At 36.5% G+C, this 15567-nt stretch overlaps 1 protein-coding gene across 1 annotated transcript in view; it reads left to right on the top strand.

Annotated features, from left to right (window-relative positions):
- Positions 1-15472, top strand: part of LOC105145800 (Germinal centre kinase III) — a 47694-nt gene extending 32222 nt beyond the window's left edge. The window contains exons 4-11 of the mRNA XM_011055618.2: positions 7929-8094; positions 8436-8593; positions 8924-9109; positions 9302-9447; positions 9691-9976; positions 10060-10425; positions 10536-10759; positions 10835-15472. Coding sequence (XP_011053920.1) covers positions 7929-8094; positions 8436-8593; positions 8924-9109; positions 9302-9447; positions 9691-9976; positions 10060-10425; positions 10536-10759; positions 10835-10844 — 1542 coding nt within the window. The 3' untranslated portion in view covers positions 10845-15472. The remainder of the gene's footprint in view (positions 1-7928; positions 8095-8435; positions 8594-8923; positions 9110-9301; positions 9448-9690; positions 9977-10059; positions 10426-10535; positions 10760-10834) is intronic.
- Positions 15473-15567: the final 95 nt, after the last annotated feature.

Raw genomic sequence — 15567 nt, forward strand, 5'->3', positions numbered from 1 at the left:
GTCATGACTCATTGTTTCTATAATACCTCACAAGTTGTTAATAATAACCTTCGTCGATTGAAAGAGATTCATGTGTTTGCTCACGTAAACAATCATCAATAAGAGGTACAGTGAATTCATATCTCGTGAGACATTCAATCTCGTGGGAACTGCAATTTCACCTCGATTACGTTCATTTATAAGATACCGTAGAAAGAGTGTCTGGACTGTTAGCGTTTATGCAGATTGCGATATTTATTTCAGAAACGGTATGAGAATGCGTAGATGACAGTACGTTGGGTAAGTTAGACGAACGAGACAACTCTCGCAAGACTTAGCGGCACTCCTTCGGATTTCTCAATCCGGATGTGTCATTTATTACGAGAGCGTCCCGTCGTGATTCTTCTCTTGTTTCCTCTCACTGCTCGTCATAAGAGAGACGGCCAGATATATCACGTCATTATTGATCTTTTAAAAATAATGTTTCGAAGCCCTCAGATTAATAAAACGATCGCTACACGTGTAGCTCATGTTACTTACTTTCTGTTTATCGTTCACCACACGCATGGCTCTTCACGTCTCAACATCAATTTTCATTATTAAAATCGTTGCAAGCGAAGTAGGCTTATACGTTATGTAAAATCATTATATAATGCGTTTTTTAATAACGCTGCAGGATCCCAGGGGTGTATTGCAACAATTAGCAGAAGCATTTTTGTGAAATGGAATTTTACTCGCGGCGTGTAATATCTGCTCTTTGTATATATGAATAAAAATCCGCGACGCTTCTTCTCTTTTATCCTATTATATTCACGGTTCATTGTGCTCCAAACAAAAGACAATACCCGCATTCTGCACCCGAATAGGAACGGCGCGGTCGAAATTTTACGAATGAACGAATATAATTGCACGGAACTCATCTTGGCGAAGTCGTCTTTCTTCTTAATAATGAAATCACGGTATCTTCGCCGTTCCGTTTATTAAAAATTTTTCCGTACGGCTTCGAATCAAAGAATGAGATAGTCGTATTGTGCATCCATCATCCATGATCTCGCGAACAAAGCATATCCGTAGACAGCACGTGGCCAGAGATTTTCGTCGAGATTTTCGATTTTAATTATTTGCTATTTAATTTTTCTGTGATCGCGGATACTACAAACGTCAACGTCCAAGGAATGTCAAGTATGTCATGTGTCAATTTTCCAAATCATTAAAAATCACGTGATTCTACCACTCTAGTTTAGCTTTGCGGCCGAGATTTACGGTCAGTTGCTCGATCGATTGGCTGGAAACACGTTCCCCGATAATAGCGGGTCGAATGAAGAGGGTGCTTTAACTCTTTGTGACCTTACGTTGCGCTGCACGTGATGTTGTGCTTTATCGTGAGAGTTATATCGTCGTTGTCATCGTGCATGAGGGAAAGCTTCAAGTGATCGAAGTCACGAGAAGTTACGAGCGTAGTATTTAAAGTTTGAAAAAGAATTCATTTACACGAGAGAGAAAGAAGAGAGAGAGAGAGAGATAAAGGTAAATTGCTATTTGTTGTAAATGTACGTTCTAAAAAGAACGTACATTCTTTTAAGTTGGTTCTTTAGTAAATCGAATTACCATGGAAATGTCTAATTTTTTATATAATAAAGTTGAAGTACCGAAATTGACGTGTGCAAAATTCTACGTAGATTAACGAAGAAATAAGAGAGAAAAAAGATGTTGAAAATGTAACCTTTCACGTATAACTTAGTAGTAGATAAAGCTCGCGGATGCTTCTTTGATTAACTGCACGCAAATCTTACCATAGACTTTTCTCAAAAACGAGATCATAATAGTGTAAAAAATTACAAAAAAGTAATAAGTCAACGGCCATACCGGAAAGATATTTACGTGCATAAACTTATATATAAATTTAATCTTGAAAAGTAAACATAATCTCATTTTCGCGATGAAAATGCAACACTTAATTTACTCGTATCTTTCATACTATTTTATTAAGATATACACGTAGTTTTAATATTTTATTCAAATTATATAGATATTTGTAATTTTGGGCCCTGGTGAGACCCCAAATTTTCGGCACTTTACTAAAGAACTTAAATGCTAATAAACGTTACAATTGTAAAAAGAAAGTAAATAACAGAATTTAAATTAGGGCTTAGCGTTTAAACACGGCATTTTACATAAAACCTGCATCCTATAAAACGCAACATGGCATGCAAAATAGAGACAAAAACGACGTTTAGCGTACGGGTGATTAATGGGGCTAGTCAATTTCTCTTTGCTCTTTTTGGAGCACTATGCCCTTTTATACCTTCGCTTCGCAAAATGGCAGGAGTGTCATTGGCATTGACGAACGACGCGACGGAATTAATCTTTACTTTGGATTCGCGCTTTTCCACGTCACACTCCCGCATGACTAAAACACCGAATTAAATGTCGATAAATTGCAACTTGTTCGCGAGTAAATCGGCTTAACTGCATGTGTGCGATCAACAACTTTTTTTTCATAGCTGAATTAGACCTTTAAATCTGCCGATTTGCACGAGTTTAAATTTTATCTTTTATTTTACGTTTTTTTTTTAAATCGTATCGAGTACATTACTTTATTTTTAAATACAATACAGTACAATTTTTCTTTTTAAGCGTACAATATTAGAAATTAGATTCAAAATTTTATACAAAATGAAAATCTAATGTTATTTCATTCTAAAAAAAAATGCAATTCCCGATTATTGTGCTTAAAAAAAAAATTGCAATTTATTATTGCATTCGATTATGGTGATTATTGTATTCCAATAGATCTTCTGCCTCCAAAGCATTGAAATTAAGCGCCTCTGTCGTCATTCGCCGAGAGTGAAAGCAGTCGATTACCGGACTCCGTCAATTAACCATAATTGCCACGAAGGAGGTGGGGGTGAGATGTAAGGGGATTGAAAAATAATAGTCGAGTACGCGAGGGGCGAGTCTATTCTCGACTCGTGTCGAACGAGAGATCCAGACCATTAGGAAATTGGCCGACTAATAATAGTTCTGTTGCAATGCGTAACCCGTTATGTAAACTGACTCCTTAAAGTTTGTCTTTTTTTTTTTTTTAAATAAAAAGTGGCATATATAAAAATATACAGGGTGTTTCTCAAATCTATCATCATAATTTTTTAGATACGATGAGTTCACCAAATGTTTCGAACAAGTTTAATAGAAAAAAAAAAAATTGACTTTGATTTTTTGTAGAAAAATAAATAATTTTGAAATTTTTTTCTTTTTATATATTTTCTACATATTTTTTTCTTTTCATATTCTTGCAATACATAAAAAGATGAATTCATCGATATATTATTATATAATATTATATATAACGTTTTTTATTCGATCTCAAGATAATTCAATTAATACACTTATAATATAATCCACGAATCTGTCGTTGATAAAATAATGAGACAAACGTAAACAAACATAACTGTAGGTGAAACGTACACTTCTCATAATAGTCATCGAAATCATACAGAAGAATTAAAACACACATAAAGTGGCGACTGATTTGAGGAACATCCTATATATACGAGATATACTTGTAAGATTATATTTTAATTTCACTTTCAAATCAGAGAAAGAATTACAAGAAAGAGAATAAAGAATCATACAATTAAATAAATTTCCGATCAACGACGACTCTTGATCATGATCTGCCCAACCAATCTGTTCTCGAGCGAAGCTTCTTAATTCACAGTTTGTCGATTAGAGATTGATCTGCAATTCACTTTCTTATTATCCCCTTATTCCCTTCTGGATTAATTCACACGATTATCTCAAAATCGATACCTCTGATAACGTTTTTAGAACAAGTCGATAAATCGTCGTCTGTCATCCATCCCATGCTTCTTTCTGTCGAAGGAAGACAAAGAGAACAGAGGGATGACACAGCAACCCTCTGTTCGTGTAGAAATCCACAAAAGGCTAGTCGAAATCGAGTTGAACGAACCTTCTCTCGATGGCAACGACGACGACGACCACCTACCTCGAGAGGATATCGATGGGAAAAAGCGGGGCGCTCTTCGAGCAAGCCTCCTGACCATACGACGGTGATAAATGGTGCAATTTTATGGGCAGCCAATGCTCGCCATCCTGGCGAACGTCCTCAGTCCCGCGCAGTCGATCCGCTTAAACTACGAAAATTATTTGCCATAAAACGACAGTGCGCGTCAACTACACGGACGTCAAACGAAAGCCAAAGCCAAGACTTATGAAGAGCCTCTCGCGAGGAGATCCCGTAAAAGAAGATGGATATGAAGAATCTAAGAACATATGCTCACACGAGGCAATGCGTCCTATGTTTATTCATTCCTCTTCTTCCATGAATTTCTTTATCTCGAAGCGTTTGATATTTCATATCTATCTCGAGATTTCGTTTTACTGTTGGATCACGTTGAAAGAAAAATATTTGATGACTATAATTGTATGCTAAAATAATTGTAGTTAAGAACTCAATTTTTATTGGCATCACCATGATTTTAGTAAATGTTATATTTGTAGTCTTATTTAAAAAATATAAAGCTGGCACCGAAAATGAATTATAATTAAATTACAATCGTTGCAACCATTTCTTTCTTTCAATATATGGAATTCAACATTCGACGTAATACAAGCTTTACACGATTAGTATTGTTGACAATATTTCAGTTCAGTTTTATGTATAATTGTGAAACTATATTGCCGGAAATACCAGACGCGCTCTTTTTAAAGCCACAAAAAAACTACAATAGTAAACGAATTGGCCAATTACAGTAGAAATCGTAAGACAATAATATGAGTAATAGCAAATCCTTGTTGATTTCTTTACTGATTACATCTTAAGTTTTTCTGTTCAAATTTTTTTGCGTGCCATAGTTCTTAACGGACCTTACATGGTCGATAATAATTAGAGTCCGTCCGAAACAATAATTAAATTTCGGTTGCATATCAATTTCAGCCAAAGAATATAAGTACTTCTTCTTCATAAACACCATAATTTAATTATTGAAACAATAATTACACAATTATTAAAATTAATATTATGAAGAAGAGCTATATGGTTTCCAGTTGCAGTAAAAGTTTCAGATTCCACTAATAATATTGTCAATATAAATACTGATAATATTATCAATGATGCTCCAGATTTCTTGATTCTTGAACCGTGGTAGGAGATAAAGCTGATGTTCAAGAATGAAGAAATCCAGAATTACCATCAATATTCTACATCAATCCATTAATATTAACCACACGATCAATAATATGTCAGTATTAGTCGTTACTGACATATTATTGACAGTATTATTGACCGTAAAGTCCATATAAAAGTTTTTACGACACGAACGCAGTCATTCGCAAAGTTCTCCCAGAACGTAAGCAACTCCACGCATGAAAGGGGTGATGTTTCGTTTTTCACGACGCGTGCATTTTCGCTTGGCAACACTTGGCAACACGGAGAGAAGAGTGGCGTATAATATCATACGATAATGCGTAATTGCAAGGCCGCGACCGACGGCGCACCTCTGGGGGTCGGCCGAGTGACCCGGGAGGGAAGGAAGGGAGGGATCAATTAATTATTTCTTTATAATCGATCGAGCGAAGGGCGTAAATCTTCCAATATCCTCACGCGGATCATTAACTCGGGCCGCGCTGATTATTAACGCGCGGTAACTCATCGGTTTTATCGTTCTTACGCGCCGCACCACTACAGTGCCTTCGCCGACCACCACAATTAACGCGCGTCGTATAATTTATCCGATAAGTCGCACAGTGATTGGTCATCGATGTCGGATATAATTACCGCCAGAGGAGAGGAGGATCCGGTCAGCGATGACGCGCGTTGCCTTGGAGCAACGAGCACGTTGCGCTTGTGGAAAATTAATAGGCCAATGCAGGAAACGGCGGACGCGTTTTTCCTTAACGGGTCCGCATTAGACGGTAATTTACGGGCTGTTCAAGAGGGCGCGATAAATCTTCATTACCGCGAACAACACCGCGAAATTAATCATATTGCTGTTCGTTGTTAAGCAGAGGTCATCTTACCCCCATGGCGAGGATGTTGCTCGCTTCTCGTATCGCTGATCGTTACTTCGTCGATCGATCTCTATCGTGATCGGAGTACGACTTGAACGATATAATAATACGCAGTCACGCAACATGTCGTCATTCGAGTAAAGAAAAATACGACATGATATTAATATAAAATGAATATATAATATATAGAGATTCTGAGAAATAATTGTAATACTTACCCAGTTTTGTGAATAAAAATCTATTCTTCTGAGGGGAAGAGGAGTTGTCACGTGAACCTAAATTGTTGAGATGTCTCTTTTACGTTACTATTTATTAGGTGCGCAACTAAGTTCTCGCTGTTATTTTGATGAAAATACATCAAAATAACAGCGAGAACTTAGTTGCGCACCTAATAATTAGGTATTAATATTACGCTACTAATTAGGTATTGGTTACGTAACTAATTATCTTAAGGGGACTCACATACAAATGATTTACAACATAAATGCAATTTACGGAACGTCGACACGTCACTGTATATGCTACTACGAACGCGGTCCGATTTACGCTCACAATGCTCATGAGCATCATTTATCCTTGTTGACATTTGATAAACAAGAATGAAATGATTCTTAAGTGTCGTAAACGTGAATCGAACCGGAGTCTACATCAACTACTGCACGAACACATGCGCAAAGTATTTTAATCTTTCACATTATGATATCTGACCTAATTTTCAGAATTCAACATTGTTTGCTCATGTAATCCGCAGTTCTGGCTGCTCTCATTTCGTACCAACAGACTGGAAAATTTTTGAATGAAGCAAATATGAACACACGTTGATAGCTTTATAACAAAGATTTACATTTCTTGTGGATATATTAGACGTACAGTCCCTGTAAAGAAAATTCAATTTGGATGTATGTTTAATATTTACACTTCAAATAAATTGTATATATATGAAAGTTGTATTATATATATAAATAAGATTATATTTTTGTTTAATAACACATTTTTGTATTTTATTTGTTATTATTTTTATTGTTCAAAATTAAAATTTAAAAAATAATAGAAAATTTTACATTTTTCTTTTATAAATACTTTAAATATTTAAAATAATTTATGCAAAATTACATTGCATTTACTAATTAGTTACAAAGATATAGAACAAATAAATATTTTGTTTATTTACTGAACCATTAATTCATGCATCGGAATATAACTACGTAAATAATCTTACGAATACGTAATTATATTTTTTATATTAAAAAATTGAGATTTTTATCATTTATTCATGTAATACATTTCCATATATATTTTTATTAGAGCATAGATTAAAAAAATACTACTATTTATTAAAATAACTTAAGATCCAGATAGTAAACCGTTATCAAATTTGTCATTACTTTTAAACGTGATTTAAAATGATCCATAATATTTTTTTATAATTTTATCATTATTTTGAAAATATGTATAAAACATCCTTAAATTTTTTTTTTCCCGACATGAACTTTACCAATCTGAATTACAGCTTCTACTTTAATTGTGTGGAAAAGAATTATTAAATCTAATGAATTGTGCAATTAAAAAAATACCGGGCTATATATAGGAAATAATTCAATAGGTAGATAAAACACACACTCCAGAATCACCAGCACAACTCGAGATATTGTATCCGTAAAGATTACTGAAATTTTCTCAAGAATATCAACGTAGCTAATATCTTCCGGCACATTTTCCTTAATTAAGGTCTCAAGGTCCGGCCGTGATCGGGAATAGTGATTGTTCGGTGAAGCGATCTATTTTCGTTAATTGGCAGCCGCTTGAGATGCTGCTCCGGATCTTTATTGTCGGAATTACCGGAGAGTTCGCCCGTAACGCATCTTACATTACGCCGATGGTTCTCAATCTCATCCGTATTTCGTTCTGCTTGACAGGGTACGAAGCTGTGGATCATCATGGAATATCTGGGTGGCGGCTCGGCCCTGGACTTGATGAAGGCCGGTAGCTTCGAAGAGATGCACATCGCCGTGATATTACGCGAGGTGCTCAAAGGGCTGGATTATCTACACAGCGAGCGTAAGCTCCATCGCGATATTAAAGGTACGTTCGCTTGATAAGGCACGAAAGGTGTTTATTGGTACCTTAATGCTCTTCATACACAGAGGCTTCTAAAGATAGATCCTATTGATTCAATTTAGCAAAACATCAAATGTTGATCAATATTTCGTCTAAAATCCGCGTGAATTAATTGCGTTAACTGTAAACGCTATTAAAAAATGTTTATTTATTATCAATTTATGTAGAAATTACAGAATGAAATTTATTCGTTATTAATAGCGTTCTTAATTAATTAATAATATACTGCTTTAATTATTTTTCTATTGGTTTAAAAATGAAAGATTATATATATAATTCGCATGGAATTTTTATTGATTTTATAGCGGCGAATGTTTTACTGAGCGAAATGGGCGACGTCAAGTTGGCCGACTTCGGTGTAGCCGGTCAGTTGACGAACACCACCAGTAAACGAAATACTTTCGTCGGCACGCCGTTCTGGATGGCACCCGAAGTCATCAAACAGTCCGCTTATGACTCCAAGGTAATTGCGTTAATTAAATTTCGCTATATACTACGGAATGCATCCGTCCATTGCTATAAACCAGATTTAATATCCAGATTTAAGTTTATATATCTACATGCGTATTTCAAATATCTTTATTTATTTTTTGAAATTGTTTCTGAATATACGTTGTTATCATTTGCGTATATAAAATAAAATCAGTTTATCAATCTTCTTAAATGTGACGATATGATTTTCTCTTCCATTTCTCTTTGCTTTTTCGCTTCTTTGGAAATTGGTTTCAAAGTGGCACAGTCACATTTTCATTAGCATTTCATTAGCAAGTGGTAACTTCGCGAACACTTGCAGGCTGACATTTGGTCTTTGGGCATCACTGCGATCGAACTCGCGAAAGGAGAACCACCCAACAGCGAGCTGCATCCCATGAGAGTCCTCTTTCTAATACCCAAGAACAATCCACCGCAGCTAACTGGGAATTACACAAAACAATTCAAGGAATTTGTCGAAGCCTGCCTCAATAAAGATCCTGAAAACGTGAGTATATCGTTATATTCATAGCTGTCTATATTTATCTATATTTTATCTAACGTCGAATCGTTCAACGTCTCAATAATCAATAATGTAACCAATAACACTAGAAAATTAATTTAATGAATAAAAAATTTCGACATATGAGAAACGTAATCGATTTTTATTTTGATCATTGTGCTCCTCATATCTGTGCAGAGGCCGACGGCGAAGGAACTGTTGAAGTTTCAGTTTATCAGGAAGGCAAAGAAGAACTCGTACCTGATTGACCTGATTGACAGGTACAAAAAGTGGAAGTCGCAGCGCAGCGAAGAGTCGGAGACCGAGAGCGAGAATTCGGATTCGTGAGTATCTTGATTCGCGTTTCTGTTACGCTTCTTACGAAAGTAAAAGCCACTGCTTGTTATTTTCATACGTTACGTATGTTCAGGATCTTCTTTTTTTCTGTCGTTAATTCCACAATAAATTTATATCTCGAACGTGCAAGAAGAAGGAAAACCAGTTGAAGGTCGTTTATCAATCGCGCGGTATAATAGGCCACCATCCGAGGTATTAAATTGTAACATACTGTATTACATGTTGTTCAGGGAGGAATCCAAGCAAGACAGCGACATGGACGAGCCATGGATAATGACGGTGAAAGGCCCGCATGGGGTTAAAGGATCCGTGATGCCTATGCTGCCACTAGATGAACAGCCCGCATCTCTGACCCTAACACACACGAACCACAGATCCTCTAATCACAATCAACCGAATAAACCACACGCGAATGGTGCCTCGCGATCGCCGCCGAAGGATTCTACGCTTATTCATTACAGAAGCGAGTCCTCACAGAAGCGAGAGTTACATGATGGTCTAGCGAAACACGTGCCTGTAAGTTGCTGTTCCAATAATCAATTATTGATATCTCATATTTATATTTATGTCTCTTTCTTACTTTCTTTTTTATTTTGTAGCCCCGACCACATGAAGCCGCACCTCCACCACCAGTGGATACGAGAGAGAAACGAGATGAGAGAGACTATCGTGACTCTAGCCGAGAGTCTACGCTCAGAGAGTCAAAGGAGATGCGCGATAGTCGCGAGAGGGATAGAGAAGTCGTCAGAGAACGAGAACGAGACAGGGAAGGCAGAGATCGGGATAGAGCTAGCAGGGACTTCAACTCACGAGAAAAGAGGAGAAACAGTAAACCAGACGTGCCCATCACTTCGATGGCCGATCATAGACCTAGCGAGGACAAGCAAAGGCCCAGAAGTTCACAGGAACTCAAGCATCCGCGAAGCGTTGCTTTGTCTGGTGTCGTTTTTCCTCTTCTTTCCGAGGTATTATAAGTAATACTTAAAATGGTAAAAATATGAAAAGTGTAACAAGTTAAAACTACCGAGAATTTATGAAAATGAATTTATGACTTGTGTTTTCAATAATATTATAGCTTCAACGAAAGCACCAATATTCGGTGAGAGACAATAATGGCGAGGGCGGTAGTGGTGGCAAGAATGGCGGTGCTGTAGAAGAACTGCGAAGCGCTTTCGAATCGGCGGAACGCACGTCGCCGGGGATGACAGAGTCCCTTATCCGCGAACTGATCAAATCCCTACTTCCTCCCAATCATTCTGAAGGGCGCCTATCTATGCTAATGGAGAAGGTTATTTTAAGGTAATATCCTCTTAAGAAAGTACGCACCTCGGCGGTACATTTGAGCAAAAAGAACAACGTGCTCTTTTGTTTTAGGGATACGTAGGGACGCGAGAGGACAAAGGTCCGCAAGAGACTGTGGTCCCAAAATATCCTAACATTGTAAAACCATACGTTATTTCTCTCGATTATCAATTTACTAATTAATACGAGCCGAGCATCGTCGATGAGTGGCGATTCCGAACGTGAACGTGAAGGTGCGAGGGAAATGTGTTCCTTGCCCCGTCATCCCATTCCCTCCCCGCTCTTCCCCTTTCTCGCTAATCTATAAAGGCCGTACTACAACGAAGTCTATCGAAGTTTTACGAAGTAGTCTACTGAACCGCCCCATTTTCATCTGCCTACCTCATCGTAGGATAATAATACGTAGATGAACGGCAGATACACGCAAACACGTTGTGCCAGTATTCTTGCAGTTCCTACTCGTGTAATTGTCATCGATTTTTTTTCTGAACTTCTCTAATGAGTTGTTCTACATTTATACGATTCTCCATGTCGGTTTGTCGCCCGACAGTTCATTTCAATCACGAATTAATTTATCAATATGGAATTTGTATATTCTTGACTTTTAAAAAATTTGTTAATTTTTTAATATTCACGGCTTTATCATTTTTGAAAGTATAAATTAAATGAAGCTGCGCATTACAATATCCAAAGGATTTTATGTGAAACTATATATTTTATATTAAAAAAAACTGAAAAGTAACGTATTTAATGAAGAGTTATTCATTAAAAAGTATATTATTTTTAATATACTGTTAGATGAATGAAAAGAACTGTCAGTCGATTCCTTTTTTACTCTACTTTAGATATTGAAACGTACTTCATTATTAATAGATTAATTAGAGAGAGTATCGAGGAGAGTATTCGATTTAATAGTTACCCTTGAAAAACCTTACCCTTAAAAAAAAAAAGATAACACTTTAGCGATCTTATGGCAATCAGTTACGAGTAGAGAAAGGCGGAAAATAGACGGCAGCGCATTGCGAAAAGGCTGAATCGAAACCTCCATTACATGATAGCCTAATAAATATCTTTTAAACCTTCTTCATGTTCGGCGTGAACATCGATCTGGCGATACGACAACAAAACTAAAATTGTACAAACTCAACAAAAGGGATAGATGAAAAGTATTCGATGACTTGGTCTTGCCTCACACACAATATAGATACGTTTGCAGCATGCACTAGCGAGCTATCTCGAGCATCTGTATAAACGCGATCTCTGTAAGGAAAAAAGTTTTAATTTTGTAAAGTTTTGAAGATCATACCTTTTTATTGATATTTCTCTTTACAGAGGGAATATTTAATAGTTCTAAAGAAAGAAAGTAGCAACAAAGCAAAAGAAAAAAAGATGTATTCTTTGAGTAGATTTCTTCCCGTGGCTTCCTACGCTAGTGCATGTTTCGAACATGAAAGAAGAAAACTCTAGTGCACGATACTAGAGAAATTGTAAATATGTATGTAGCGCGATAAGATAGTCTTATTGTTCTGATCGACGTCTTTGCCAACCGGTCGCACAGCTCCGTTAAACGATCTTGTTACGAAGAGAAAAAGAATTCTTTTTCCTTCCTATGATCACATCGTTCGTCATTAAAGAAGATGATAGATATAGAATATAGGCAATATTGCCATTACAAATTTATCAAGGGCTTTTATCGTTTCGTGTAGTTTTCGCTTATTGCATAAAAATTGCAAGTAAGCTGTTACAATATTTCAGAAACCGTACGCGACGTATATAATAGCGTTTAAAAATATATATAATTAATTTCTAGTTGTGTGTAAAACCCACCTGAAAATCGTCGAAAAACAATGCTATTTTAGAACTCTATCATCTCCAGTATATGTACATCTGTGAAAGACGCTTCGATCTTTCCACATCGCGCCTTAATATCTCATTACGTCATTAACTTAGAATAACAGTGGAGTCGTCCCACGTTAACGTGTCGTTAAACTATCTGTACAGTATTGCCGAATAGTAAAATGCGATTCGATAGTTTGAACGAGAAAGAGAGACTTCGAGATAAAAGCGCCTTTTATAAAAGTTTCAATTCTTTGAGACAATGACTGACGTGGAACGACTCAATAATCGATTCAAATGGAGTTTAAACCACACGAAGAGGGTACGAGGAGAGTTTTTTGAACGCGCGGTGCGTTCGAACAGCGACGACCGGTTTAATTTTATATATATATATATATATATATGTATGTATATGTATGTATATGTATGTATATGTACAATACACACATACACATATATATATATATATATATATTACACGGAATTTGAGTACTGCCGTTCTTCCAGACTTAACTTGCGTTATAAACACGAGTATTTCTCGTATTCACCGCACTTGATTTTCACGATCGAGTCTGAGCTGCGATGACTCCCGCGCAGGGCGTCGACACTTAATTCAACGTTGTTTGTAAACTAATGTATTTTATAAAATATATGATATATAGAGAGAGAAAAAGAAATTCCACACACACATACATACACACACATACACACACACAAACATGTTTACACTTGCGTAAAAAATAGAGTTATATAGAGGATGTCAACTACGGGATGGTCGGAGAAAAGTCTCGCTCTTCCGACGGAACATAAGGACCATCCTCCGTATGGTGATTTAAAGGAAGATACAAAAGGGTGATAGAGCAAGAGTGAGAAAGAAGAGGAGCGAATTTGTAAACGAGGATACGTCAATTAACGGCAGAAATCGCAAAGTAAAATGGCAAAGAGACTTAATTACGTTACCGAGTTGTGGTTATTCCACTAATCTCTATAAAATAGACTATGTGCATAATTTGATGGTTTTCCTTTTCTTTTTTTTTTTTTAATCAGTTTGTTTTTTATTTAGATAATTATGTTTAACGAGAAACAAAAAAGAATATTATAAAAAATTTTTTGCTCTACTATCACCTTTTCTTTTTCTTCGTTCTATTTCTCTATCGCCCGTTTAGATGGGGAATAAGTCAGACTACATGTATCGATTTTATTTTTAGTTGAGTTATTATGTTTATTATTCATTTACATTGTATTGTTAATATGGTCATCTTATGATTAACTGATCAAGCGATTTTTTTTTCGTCTTAGCCGTGAAAAAATGCTTTTATGGCAATCGAAAAAAAATCGTTTGACAAAGCTCGACATGATTTGACTTCCATGAATTATTGTTGTTTCCTTCGCGTTTTGGATTAAGTTTTCTGGTCCTTACGACGATCGCTACCGTGAGTAGATCTTATAACGCTGCCATAAATGCTTACCAGTTACATTTATGCGTTAGTATCGCGTACGAAGGTATATCCGTGCGAAAGAGTTCAAGAGAGAAGACTTAGCTATGTAGGCTGTGTAAGCAGTATGCTTGTTAAAAAGAATTATCAGGTCACCTGCGGAGTAGCGATCGACTTTACGTCCAACAACGATCATTCGTTTTATTGAAAATATTTGTTTCCTCTAATGGCCGTTTTCAGTCGACGGCCACTTGTATATGCAGACTGTATGTACGAAACTATGATCTAAGAGTATTAATCCGCTAGCGACAAGATTGGACAAAAGACGCAATTCATTAAGAAAGCACTTAATATTTACGTTTAAATTTCGAATCATAAATTTACATCAAATAAATTTGTTCAATTTTCTATTTTTGGCGAAATGTCCAATATTGCCACTGGCGGGATATTTTCATTTCGCCACTCCCGGCATAAGTGTGTCTGTGACGGAATTAAAAATCTTGTAAATTATTTTAATCGGATAAACAAGGATAAAATCAAGGTACAGTTTCTTTTATTTTCTTTTTGGCTTGCTCGTTCGATCTTGACCGAAGAATTCAACATGTTTTTAGTCGAACGGACTTTTGTTCAGAGTGCGATAAAAGGTACGGAAAATTGGGATGTGATCCGATAGTTTGAAGAACGGAGTTCTTCACGGAGGAGTTTCCCGAAAAAGTTCACGATCGAATGAATGTTTTTATGCTGCCGGCTAAGAAATTCCTGAGCTTTCGTCGAGTATGTTTCGTGCGTATGATTCAATGCTGAAACTGTTCTTCTGTTTCTCTGCGTATGCAGATTGACGGACGAAAAAGCGCCGAATTGTTGTCGATTTTTCGAAAGCTCGTTCCTTCCCCTTAGTTTATATGGCTGATCGAAAGCGAGAGTTCTTATTCAATCGAGACAGCGGTAATTAATTAGAGACAGAACATCGGCAAGCGCGCGAGATCGTCTGCTCGTGCGATCCGGAAATCGTACCACATTCAATCCGAATTACGCGTCCTACTGTATCCTAACACAGCACTCTTCTTTGTATTATACTCTAGCTACTATCCAATATATATTCAGCGTTAAAAAAACACATCGTGGTAACAATAACGCCTCTTGGCGCGCGTAGAGTATACATATATAAATATATATATTATATATATAAAATATATAAATATATATATTTTTTGTATTTTACTTCTACCTCTTCTCTCTTTCTTCTTCTCTTTCCTCTCTCTCTCCTCTCTTCTTCCTCTCTCTCTCTCTCTCTCTCTCTCTCTCTCTCTCTCTCTCTTTCTCTCTCTTCTCTTCTCTTCTCTCTTCTCTCTTGGCTGCGTTGGATTGTATTATACTGACTGTATGTGGCATGCTGAGGGCGTGTACAAATACGAAATAAAGATGAAGTAAACTACAATGAGTATGTGGTGAGTATTTCCTTGGACGATTTCGTCAATGATGCATCACGCGGTTCAGAAAGTTAATCATGTTACCTTTTTCCTAACGCGGGTG

This window comes from Acromyrmex echinatior, chromosome 15, assembly GCF_024713525.1.
Source record: "Acromyrmex echinatior isolate Ae372 chromosome 15, ASM2471352v2, whole genome shotgun sequence".
In the NCBI taxonomy this organism is placed as follows: domain Eukaryota; kingdom Metazoa; phylum Arthropoda; class Insecta; order Hymenoptera; family Formicidae; genus Acromyrmex; species Acromyrmex echinatior.